Source organism: Penaeus vannamei, chromosome 15 (assembly GCF_042767895.1).
Source record: "Penaeus vannamei isolate JL-2024 chromosome 15, ASM4276789v1, whole genome shotgun sequence".
Classification (NCBI taxonomy): Eukaryota; Metazoa; Arthropoda; class Malacostraca; order Decapoda; family Penaeidae; genus Penaeus; species Penaeus vannamei.
The window spans coordinates 38,895,526-38,908,025 of NC_091563.1; the positions used below are offsets into that span (position 1 = coordinate 38,895,526).

The window sequence follows — 12,500 nt, forward strand, 5'->3', positions numbered from 1 at the left end:
CCAAGGACTTGCCTTCATCTCGACGCCCCTTTGCCTTCAGGTCCCATCAGCTCCTCGTTCATCCAGCGGTTCGGGTGCCGTTCGTCCCTCATACTGGGCTCCGTCCTCATAATGACGGGCTACATCGCCTCCGCCTTCACCACCTCCCTCGAGATGCTCTTCTTCACCTACGGCATCGTGATAGGTAATGAGCCGCTTGGACGGAGGTCGTGGCCTCGCGGACCAGATTCCACTCGCTGTAGCCCTTGCCCGTTTGTTCGTTTTTTTGCCACAGCTGTCTTATACATGTGGAATAGGCATGATTATTGAGCCATAGAAGTCTTTAACACCCCCTCCTGACCTCCGGGCGTCCCTCCTGATGCTTGTCCCCGTGCAGTCTCCTTTCCAGAGAAAAAAAAAATCGTTGAGGATTAGCAGTAGTCCTGGCAGTCTGACAGCTGGGGGATTCTGCAGTTAACAGCAGGCAGGTCACTGCAAGCACACAGTCGAGGCCTCGCACAGCAGCTGTGGCGTGCACCTGCACCTCACTTTTCTCTTTTTTTAAAACAGTTTACAGCTTTCCGGCGGAAACGACCATCTGTTGGAGCTGTGAAGAAAGGAAGAGCAGAAGTAGCCAAAGATCAGTCGAAAAAGTCGAAATCACCCTCGCCAGCCCTCAATTGTCTTGGGGATGTGGTGGTGATGATGATGATGATGTGATGATGTTGATGATGATCATGGTCATGATGATGTGATGATGGGAATGTTGATGAGTCCCTCCTCGGGGTTAATGGTCACTTTCAGGAGAGCAGGGATGTCGAGGCTGACCTCAGGTACGTATAGTTGCTGGTTATACCACAGGCGTTTTGGGAAACATGCTACCCTAGAGTTTTCCAAAAGATTTGGGGATTTAACCAAACAAGCTTCATGAACGAAGAAGTTTGATCGTATTGCAATATCTTGAAATTTCTTGATATGTGTCCAATTTCTCATATATGCTTACTAAATGCGATTTTTTTCAGGCTCATTTTCTCTTGCTTTTTTTTTCCTTTTTTCCATATGTTAACAGTCTCAGACACAGCATTAATTCCTTTCTCCTAGACCCATTAACAATTGACTGCGAAATTAAATTCAAATATAGGCTGGTCGCCTTCCGTGGCAAGATTTATTCTGAATACAAGATACAATATACACATTACAGTACCTGGGTTTATAGAGGAATGAGTGAAAGGGGGAGAGAGAGAGAGAGCGAGAGAGAGCGGGGGAGAGAGAGAGAGAGAGAGAGAGAGAGAGAGGGAAAGAGAGAGAGAGAGAGAGAGAGAGAGAGCGGGGGGGGAGAGAGAGAGAGAGAGAGAGAGAGCGGGTGGAGAGGGAGAGAGAGAGAGAAAGAAAAGGGAGATAGAAAGAGAAGAGGGAGAGAGAGGGGGGAAAGGAAGGAAGGAAGGAGGGAGGGAGATAGAGAGAGAGAGGAGAGGAAGGTAGGGAGGGAGGAGCGCACAAGCACACACACACACACACAAAATGTTTACGAGTTTTCTGCACTCTTATTCAGAGCTAAATACCTTTGGAATCTTTCTGAGAGTAGCACTTTCATATCTGAATATAAATATGAATAGAAATAAAATATATATTTCTCTACGACACGTGTTCTCGACATGTTCTGAAGGCTCGTTTAATCAAATTAGGTGTATCGCAAATGTCCTTTGTTCTATTTTCTGTTTCCCTTTCCTTCCGCAATAACAGTTTGGTTTCCTCTAACAGTTGTTTGCGCTACAGTACTTAAGGGCTTAACTATCCCTAATTCTGCTGGTTAAGATTAAGTTTGACTTTACTGTTCGCCCGAAAGATATTATTCTAATTCGGGGTTTGAGAAATTTTACTGTAACGAAATTCTTTACTCTTTTTTGCACTGGTTTATTAGGTGTTGTTTTTTCCAGTGTGAAGTTCTATAGTCAATGAGGAGCATTCTCATTCTCTTCCAGTATACTGTGATATATTTTTGCTCCTTTATTATGATTTGTTTGATTTGACCATAAAGGGGATTTCAGTGGGAACACTTTAATGTCAGAATACACGTAAAGTGCACGCTCTCACGCACACTTGGTTTGGTTTCTTTTGTTTTATTGTTTCTTTATTACCTAATTCCCTTCCATTCATTCATTTATCATGTCTGGCTGTCTCTATGTTTCTGTTTCTGCCACCCCCCCTTTTCTCTCTCTCTCTCTCTCTCTCTCTCTCTCTCTCTCTCTCTCTCTCTCTCTCTCTCTCTCTCTCTCTCTCTCTCTCTCTCTGTCTCCAACATACCTTACAATCATTACAGTAACATAACACTCATACTGTCCTCTCACTACTGAATATTTTGTCATTTACCTCAGTTACCAAAGGAATTAAAATCCATATTGTAATCAAGTGTTTCATGAATAAAAAGAAAAAAAGAATGTCATTAACTGCAATATTTTAACCTTTAGTTTGCTCTGAACAAAACTTGATTTTATGGTTACAATATGTATTTTCATTATCCTAAATATCCGACATCCATTTACCTCATCCAGTCAAGTTAACGTAATTATTATCCCTAAATTCATATAACGACTATTCAGCCCATTTGCTCATTATAGTTTCTTACTACGTATTATTTTCTTACATTTCTTGAACTTGTGATTTCTCATTATCTCCTATACACTTTCTTACCGTCTTCAATGCACTATTAATTTCTCCCATACACTTGGTACAGTGTCTCATCATCTGCTATAGACTTTCCATTTCCCTTTTACGCTATCCTTTTCTCTCAATTTCCCTCAATTCTCCATCTTTTCTTCATTTCTCCCATCCTCTTTCCATCTTTTCTTTATTTCCCCCATCCTCTTTCCATCTTTTCTTCATCTCCCCCACTCTCTTTCTTCTTTTCTTCATCTCCCCCACCCTCTTTCTTCATTTCTCCCATACTCTCTCCCTCCCTCTCTCTTTCTCACCACGTTCGCCATACGGAAAAAACACCCCCCATTCGCACACCCTACCTCGCACTCTATACACCTCCTCTATGCTCTATATTTCCCCACCGATCCTCAGTATACATCCCCCCCTCCCCCCCATTTGACACCTAAAGTACACAGTTCCTCCTCGCTGCCACGCTGACCTCGAGCGCCGTGACCTCATCCTTGACTGTTGTGTTTCAGCGTGTGGGATGAACTTCTGCTACTCGGGTCAGATCATCGCCCTGGCACAGTACTTCGACAAGAGGCAGTCCATTGCCACGTCCGGTGCCATGATCGGAATCGGGATCGGCATGTTCTTTATGGTGAGGTTTCTTTTTTTTTTTCTTGCTTTCTTTCTTTCTTTTTTTATTCTTCTTGTTGTTCCTTTTCTTCTCTTTCGTTTTCTTTTTTTCCGTCTTTTTCTTAATATTATTCTTATTCTTTTACTTCTACTTCTACGTCTTATTATTATTTATATAATTTTACTTCTACTTCTACGTCTTATTATTATTATTGTTATTTTACTTCTACTTCTACGTCTCCTTCTTCTTCTTTCTTCTTCTGCTTCTTTCTTCTTTCTTTCCGATGGAATAAGAATGGGATGTGAAGGGAACAGTTTTTTTATTATCCTTTGTGGGAGTCTCATCTATTGTTCTGCGTTTTATTTGTTTATTTCTTTGTTGTTGTTTTTTGCGAGAACTATAGTCGGCTTAAATTGCTATTGGTGTTCTACAGAGTTCTTTGTCGGAATACGTGATCCGGGAGTACGGCTGGCGGGGGTCCTTCCTCTTCAACGGCGCCCTCAGCCTCCAGATTGTGGTCCTTGGCGCCCTGGTGTTCCCGCTCCAGCTCACGCCCTCGCAGGAGTTCCTCAAGGACCTCCAGGAGCAGACGGAGAAGTTCCCTGGATCGATCGCCACCGTCAGGGGAATGACAACCTCCAGAAGTCGAGCGTCTTTCAAAAAGTCTCTGAATGACAGGTTGGTCTCAGAGCTTACTGTACTGTTTCAGTTTATAGTTTATGCTTTAATGTTATTTAATGTTACTTTGAATGTTATAGGTATTTTATACACATACGGAGACTGTTAGACAGAACCCAGGTGTGACAGATAGTCTCGCGAATAGAAGAGATCAGCCCATATTGATTGCTACCCCCCTCCACCTCCTCCAGGTCCTTCTCCAGCCTGCGTCTGTCCGCCGGCGCCAGCTACCTGTCCCACTCCCTGCTGAGCCTGACGGAGCCGCGCCCTATGGTCCGCCTCACCAGCAACCTGGACCCTGGCATCACCTCCAACCAGCACAGCTTCTGCTCAAGGGGCTCGCACCTGGCCATCAGCAGCTTAAGGTCGGATTCTGAGACCACGGTGCTATTTTCATTTACGTTTTTGTTTTATTTTTCATAATCTGCAAGCAGTTTCATTCCATGGTATTGTCATTACCGCTATGCCTATATCACTGCCATAACCTTGATATATATTACGTCCATATTACTCTCTCTCTCTCTCTCTCTCTCTCTCTCTCTCTCTCTCTCTCTCTCTCTCTTGCTCTCTCTCTTTCTCTCTCTCTCTCTCTCTCTCTCTCTCTCTCTCTCTCTCTCTCTCACTCTCACTCTCTCTCTCTCTCTCTCTCTCTCTCTCTCTTTCTGTGTCTTTCTCTCTTTTTCTCTCCCTATATCTCTCTTTCTATGTCTCTCTCTCTGTCTCTTTCTCTCTCTTTCTCTGTCTCTCTCTGCCACTGTCTCTCTTACTCACTCTCTCTCTCTCTCTCTCTCTCTCTCTCTCTCTCCCTCCCTCCCTCCCTCCCTCTCTCTCTCTCTCTCTCTCTCTCTCTCTCTCTCTCTCTCTCTCTACTCTACTCTTATCTTGATACTTATATTTCGAATCCCATAACTCAATGCCTCTTCCAATACCACCCACAGATCCAACGGCCACAGCTTCTGCTACCGGGATTCCCAAGCCGAGCTCTCCCACTCAGACCTCCGCTCGAATCAATACAGTTTCCCCCACAGAGATTCGCACGTGGAGTTCGGTCTCTTCTCGAGGAATCAGAGCTTCTGTTCTCGACGTGATTTGCAGGTGTGCTATTTGCCTATTCATACGCTTCGGTCTGTTGTGTGTATGTTAGTTTGAGGTTATATGAACGTTATATTTCGGTTATGAATGAGTGTCAAGTCTTGCTGGCTTTGATTGATATTGCTATTTGTCATCTCCGTCAAAGCCAATAAGAATGTTATTCGTTTATGACGCGTCGAGATTTTATGCTGCTTCGCTTCAGCTGCTCAGTCGGGTTTTACAGCGTCTTCCTCTCCCCCCATTGCAAGCCGTTGCAAAATTGATGCTAACCTTTTCTCATTGCGTCCTTGACTTTAAATGCCACAGTCGCTTTCACATATTTCTCTTTCTCTGCCTCTCCTTTCTTTCCTGTTGCTTCCCCGTTTTCTTCTTGTTTCATAATAAACTTCCTTTTTACAGTATGATGGAGATATCGACGCTGGGAAACCTGGCGTGTTTGGGGTCGAGAAGGTGAGGTTCCTTCTGCGGGAGGACGACTGCGACCTCAGCTGCTGCGCCGAAGAGCTGGAGGAGGGCTGCGCGGGAGAGGCTCACCAGGTACTGCAGGTTATTTAAGTATAGTTTAGTTAGTTTTTAATTTGTTTCGTTTATTTAGGATGGCGGTTTAGTATCATCAGGACTGAAGACATTCGCTGTATTGTTTATTTGGTGAGAGTTCGATTAATGTTCATGTACGGGATCCTGTTTCGAAATTTCTAATTCTAATTTCTAATACATCTATTTTTCAGAACTGGCGCAATGAGCGAAGGTCCCTGTGCACGCTTTTGGTCAAGAAACTGAAGCTTCGAACACAAAGAGCCATCAAATCATTCTCTGAGTAAGGTTTATGACTGGAATACACGAATCAAGAAAAAAAAACAATCCAATTACTGATTCGGTTTATATCTAATAAGTTGTAGGGCATTTTTAAATATTACATGCATCTCTATTTTTTTTTTTTTTCAGAAACTCTTCCGATCACCCTCTGCTGGATACCCGCGTGTGGCTGATGGATTTCTCAGTCCTCTTCTGCATGGTGGGAACTCTCACGTTATATGTCATCTACAAGGTAAATCCCCCAAGCCTGTGTCGGCAGTTAAGTCTGTCAGTCATAAAGAATTATGCAGTAAGATCAAGGTTTCTTGAATGATTAGATTGAGTCCAGTGTCATGACGCGGCTTTGATGTTCATACAAATATCACATGAAGGGCAGAGATAATGAAATCAGTTGTATTTACTCAACTTTTGGTAAGATTGGGTTATTTCCTTAGATCTGTTATTTCTACGGAATCTTGTTTTAATGATTAATGAGTACTTCGATTGTTTCTATTAATAGTTCTTGCCTTCCAGGATTTCGCCGACTCAGTGGGTCAGAGCGAATATTATTCCATGGCTCTCTCTGGCATTGGCATCGGTGACCTCATCGGCCGAGTGAGCACAGGCCTCCTCATGACGCTGAATGACGCAAGTATCAATTTTACCATTTACTATTATCGGTGGTTCTTCTCCTTCTAATATTATTTCATCTACTGAATTTTGTCATGGTTCAAAACACTGTGAAATACATCCACTTCCGATGTTTACGCCAACGTTCATCCTACTCGGACAGCAAGTGGACGCCGTGTTTACCTACGGGCTCGTCATGCTCCTCTGCTCCGTGGTCATGATCGGGCACCTGTTCATCAACTCCGCGGTGGCGCTGCTCGCTCTCACGGCCACCTTCGGCTGCCTCTACGGGAGCATGAACGTCCTCATCGCAGTGGCGCCCTCCAAGGAGTTCGGGAAGGAGAAGCTGGTGATGGTCTTCGGGTACATCCTCTTCTTCGGCGGGATCGGGGCCCTGATCGGACCGCCCCTGGCCGGTACGTCCTCGCCGCACGGATCCTCACTGCAGGCTTCCCTTGCAGCGAGGATCCCTTCCCTTGCAATAAGTCGAGGTTACGGATAGATGTGACTGTTCTCCGAGTTTGTTGACATTGCGCGTGGCCCGACACAGTAAATATTGATATATACGGATATGCATATTCACAGAAATAGGTGCTATGTGTCTATCTGATAGATAGTCATTGATCTGTCTATCTATCCGGTAGATGTGCATGTCTAGATTGAGATATTTTATTTATCTCGATATATCCGTATAAAGAATATTCATCGGGTCGGGCATCGCACTATTTTAATAAACTGGTTGTTCGGCTCGAGTCCCGTAAACTGGTTGTTTGCCTCGAGTCCCGTTGCTAAATGCAGAAATACCTCGGATACTTGAGAATACCTCATTTGTTTCTTCCATGCGTTCAAAACTCACAATAATCCTAATCATAACATCTTGTTCTCGATTTTGTACAACCTAGTGCTTTCCCGGCAGGCTGCATCGTCGACTTGACCGGCAGCTACACCGGGGTGATCTGGTTCTCGGTGGCGAACCTGCTGTCTGGCGCCGCCCTCATGTTCCTGTGCTACCTCATCAGCCAGAGAATGAAGCGGAAGAGGCAGCTGCCGGGGGAAGAAGTGTGAAGTGCAGGTCCTCGCCTTCTTCTAGAGTCTCAGCTGTAGGAGGTGCAGGTCCTCGCCTTCTTCTAGAGTCTCAGCTGTAGGAAGTGCAGGTCCTCGCCTTCTTCTAGAGTCTCAGCTGTAGGAAGTGCAGCGATTGTGATATTTCAGACGTAAGGGAATACAATCAACCTGGAAAGCGGTTCATCGGTTCCGCCTTGAGGAGGTGGTGTCGCCTCAGGATGCAGCTTGATTAGCATACCTGTGATATAAATAAGTAAGGAGAGATTCGGAAGATTGGACTCGTCACCAGAAGGCATCCGGCATCAGGCTGTTCCGCTGACAGTTAACGAGCAAGACTAAAAGACGCCGAAGTTGGAGAAATTGGTGAACGGATTTCCTCAAATCTCCGCCAAAGCAACAGCATAACAGCATACCGGTACAGAGCAATACTGTTTATTGTTAAGCATAGTTTACTGCATACAAGGGCAGGCGTTAACTGTGCATCACATTCTTTATTATGTACAAATAAGGTGTGAATACACCACATTTTCACTGCATATATTGTAAGATAAAACGTATATATTTTAATCTCTTGAATTCCAGTGGCATGCGGTGTGAATTCTGTAAGCCGATGTTTGAGTGAGTGAAACTATATTGTAAATACTGTAAGAAGATATATACATGTACACACAAATTCAGTACATAGCAAAGGCTATGCCATCTTTTTATGCATATATGTATATATTATGTGTGTGTATATATATATATATATATATATATATATATATATATATATATATATATATATATATTTATGAGTGTGTGTGAGTGCGTCTGGGTGCCAGTGTTTGTGTATGTGTATATACATACATACATACATACATATATATATATATATATATATATATATATATATATATATATATTGTATGTGTGTCTGTGCTTGGTTCCATTGCGCAAGCGCAAGCACAGGTATTTGTGAATCTCCAAACACCCGCGATTGGCAGAGACCAGTCCATTACCCTTCAAAACTGCTTTGTACAGCCAATTACCCATTTACGTTACGCTTCTGAACGTCACACTCTCTACAGGAGCCAATCATTCCCCAGTCAAAGACACGAGGCTGTGGAGCGCTAAACCTGCTTGAGATTTAAGTATTGAGTATATTCATCGCAAAATCATCGTAATTGCAAATTATTTCGTTCAACTTCAATTGTAGTGACAGAGTAGTGTCTCCGTGCATTAGCCATCCATTACATTTTGGATAAACAGAGTTACGAACAGTGCAAATATAAGAGAATCAAATACTGTGTTAGTGCTTCTTTAATTGTATTATTTAATGGTCTTCCGAGTCTATTTTATTTCCCATGGTTTACGATTTCATCAAGATTGTATGTATAGATCAGTTGACTGCTATAATCTTAAAGGACAATTCATTCTACTATTATTTTTTTCTTTTTATAGACACTTTCTGTGTTATCTCCTGACTATTTTGAGCTGAAGTAAATCGTAAGGGATTGTGTGTATAAAAGCAAATTGAGAGAAAAGCTGGCTCGATTCCAGACTGTTCTCTACGTGTACAAAGACATCTCCCTCAAACAAATCAAATAACGTTAACTATTATATGAACTTGCGGTGTGCAATGAGTAGATTACGTATTCTTATCTTCTCTGTGTAAAGAACGTGTGTAGTTTTGTTTACATTTATAACGTCTTTCCCTTATTTGATCAGAGCATTCTTGCATTTTCGACATATCGTCATAAGCAAGATTTAAAAGATATATTCAGTAGCATGTGATATTATTTCAGCTAAAGAAAAGATTAAGCGTGCGTGTCCTTGCATACACCGATATGACAGGTTATATAATGTAATCTAATACCTATCCATTTCTGCAGATTTTCTAATTTCATAAATCAGCAATAAAACGTGGAAATAAGAAGATTTCGAGGTGCAGCCTTTATAATCGCAGATTTCAATCCAGATTTCGTAATATTTAGCAGCGAATGGAGTCGAGTTTCCATTCCGTGGCGTAAGGCCCACTTTACAATCTCAGATTTCCTTTGTGATCATTTACTCGATTAGACTAACCATATTGGTTGTTTTATATCGCCTGTGAATTAAATTGTGGAAGAGACATCGTTCAAATAAAGTGTTCATGGGCACTTTTTTGCCCCATGCTGAAGAACAACCGAAAACTCGTGCTTGGAACAAAACTTTAGCTAAAAAGTACATAACCGAAGGGACTCAGGACGCTAATGGTGCTGTCACACTAGCTCTTTTTCCGTCAATTTTTTGACAATTTTATTTAACATAAATACAAACATTCTCGAATATAACAGTTGATTTGACTGTGCTTGGATGAAAAAGTTGACGTGTAGGTTTTCAGACGGAAACGATCATTATCGTCTGACTGGAGAATCGACAATTCGCTCAAAAATGGACAAAATTTCAGAAAATTGTATAAAAAAAATTACGAAAAAAGTGCTAGTGTGACAGCGCCTTCAAGCATACTGGCTGAAGTTAGCAGGGATTTCTTTGCGTGTGATACTTCGCTGTCTGAATGATGTGAACTCGCCACAAAAATAAATGAAATGTGTCTGAAACAAATGTAATTTTTGGATCTAAGAATTTTTTTTTAAGTTCATATGGATGTCTCTTATTGTTTATGTCTTTGCTTTCCGAAAACAAGTCTAAACTAGTCTGTCTTGGTTAACTTTTTCACTTTTATATTCTTTCTTATGTGTAGTTAGTAAAGAACATGTATCTTTCTTGTATATTCCATTTAATGTTATTGTAAGAAGGGTCTTAGATAAAGACCTACTGTGAAATAAAGGATTGTCAGTTCAATCTGTACATTTTATTAAATCATCTAAAATATAAGCCATATAATATACATATACAGTGTTACGTGAAATTCTAGAGAGAAAAAATATACAAAATTATCTACCAAAGCCTTCTTATATCATCAAAATCATATTAATTTCAAAATGTAATAGCACATATAAAATGGTTTCTTGTACATAGAGTGTATTATGAAAATGAAGATGATGATGACCATTATAATGAAAGACTTGGGTATTGTTGAACAATCGTCATCATCATCGTTATAATGATGATAATGATAATAATAATGGTGATAGTCATAGTGATAATAATAATAAGAAGAAATATATTAACAATATTACTATTACTATTACTACTACATCTACTATTACAAATAATAACAATGATTATAATGATAACCATCATCATTATTATGATCATGAACATTGTTATTATTGTCAATTATTAATATTTTGTTAGTTTTAGTATTAGTATCATTATCATTTTTATTACTATTATCATTCTATTATTAATATTGTCATAATTATTATCACTATCATTATTATCATCATTATCATTATTGTTATTAATGTCATATTATCACTATGATTCATATTATTTTTGTTTTCATTACTTTTATCATTATTAACATTATTATCATCAATACTATTCGCATTATTTTTTCCTTTTATTATTCTCATATTATCATCATCATTATTATCATTATTGTTATTATTATTACTATTATTTTTATTATCATTACTATTATCATTATTATTATCATCATTATCATTACTATCATTATCATTATTTTCATGTTTTATTATCATTGCAATTACTATTGCTGTCATTATTTTTATCATCATTATTGCTATTATTATCATCATTATCATTATCATTACCCTTATTATTATCATCATTTTCATCATCATCATCAATAATAATGATAATAGTGATAACAGTAAAAATTATAATTACTATACTAATACCTACAATAATAATGATGAGAATAATAATAATAAACATGACGATGATAATAGTATTAGTAATAAATAATGGTAGTAATGACAGTGATGACAGCATTAATAACACTTTTAACAATAATAATAACAATAATGATATCAATAATAACAATAACAGTAATGATAACAATAATAATGAAAATGATAACAATAACAACAATAATTATAATGATAACATAACAATATAACGATAATAGTAATAATGATAATAATGATGACATGATACTAATAATGATAATAATAATATTAATGATAATAATAATAAATAAAATAGTAATGATAGTAATAATATTAATAATAATGATAATAATAATAATAATAATAACAATAACAATAACTAAAAAATGGCAATAATAGTAAAAATAATAATAATAACTAATAACTAATAGATATGTTCAGGATAATAATAAATAACAGTAATGATAATAATAATAATAATAACAATAATAGCTTTAAGTAATAAGTATTATGATTATGGTGACGATAATAATATGTTTCATAAGGAAAACTTGGAGATTAAAAAAGAAAATATATAAATTATTAAGGAGATAGATGGCAAGGATGTGGTCTAAAGTGACTTCGCAGTCCAACACTGCTCTCTCAGGTAACTTTCCGCCTGAAAACTACAGTAGTCAGCACCGAGTAAGTTCTGCTTATCGATCATGAATTACACAATGCATATTTTTGTAACTTGTTTATACAATATATACATTTGCTATATTTGTATGTGTATATGTATATATGTATATATAAGCGTGTATATGTGTTTATGTACGTATGAATATAGGCCTGTATAAAGAGTGGTCCTTATCCTATTTTGAGCAAAGGACAAAAGAATCATAAGTCTGTTTGAACGTCGACGCAGGTTTTCCGAGCCGTCCAAGCGCCCTCTGGCCTTCGACGCGTGCAGGCGGTTATTTCCGTTACGCCGACGTGCTCGGGCTGGAAATCGGGACCACACTGCCCGCCTTACATAGGTTTGGGGTATCGGTTGTCAGGCACTTTCCACCTCGTACGATGGGTATCACTTGCTCTTTGAAATCATTCGGGAAGTGTATATTCGTGTGCATTATTCTACACGAATTGCTCCCGTGTCGTGAAAGTACCTTCACGTGTTTTCTTTCTCACAGAGGGATTACACTATGCTTTTCTGTGTCGAT

At 39.3% G+C, this 12,500-nt stretch overlaps 2 protein-coding genes across 3 annotated transcripts in view; one reads left to right on the plus strand and one right to left on the minus strand.

Annotated features, from left to right (window-relative positions):
* The window catches only part of LOC113818277 (monocarboxylate transporter 9), a 14,930-nt gene extending 4,588 nt beyond the window's left edge, over positions 1-10,342 (plus strand). The window contains exons 5-16 of one of the 2 annotated variants that reach the window (XM_070130736.1): positions 41-184; positions 3,156-3,277; positions 3,690-3,934; positions 4,126-4,299; positions 4,873-5,029; positions 5,426-5,563; positions 5,755-5,843; positions 5,972-6,074; positions 6,356-6,469; positions 6,615-6,867; positions 7,368-7,523; positions 7,606-9,753. In XM_070130736.1, the coding sequence (XP_069986837.1) occupies positions 41-184; positions 3,156-3,277; positions 3,690-3,934; positions 4,126-4,299; positions 4,873-5,029; positions 5,426-5,563; positions 5,755-5,843; positions 5,972-6,074; positions 6,356-6,469; positions 6,615-6,867; positions 7,368-7,516 (1,688 nt within the window). In that variant the 3' untranslated portion in view covers positions 7,517-7,523; positions 7,606-9,753. Of the gene's footprint in view, positions 1-40; positions 185-3,155; positions 3,278-3,689; positions 3,935-4,125; positions 4,300-4,872; positions 5,030-5,425; positions 5,564-5,754; positions 5,844-5,971; positions 6,075-6,355; positions 6,470-6,614; positions 6,868-7,367 lie in introns of both variants that reach the window. The other variant, XM_070130737.1, reaches the window with a different exon arrangement.
* LOC113818273 (uncharacterized) overlaps positions 10,338-12,500 on the minus strand; it is a 12,538-nt gene continuing 10,375 nt past the window's right edge. The window contains exon 9 of the mRNA XM_027370456.2: positions 10,338-12,500. This exon is cut by the window's right edge and continues 461 nt beyond it. The gene's annotated coding sequence lies outside the window, so the exon portion shown is untranslated.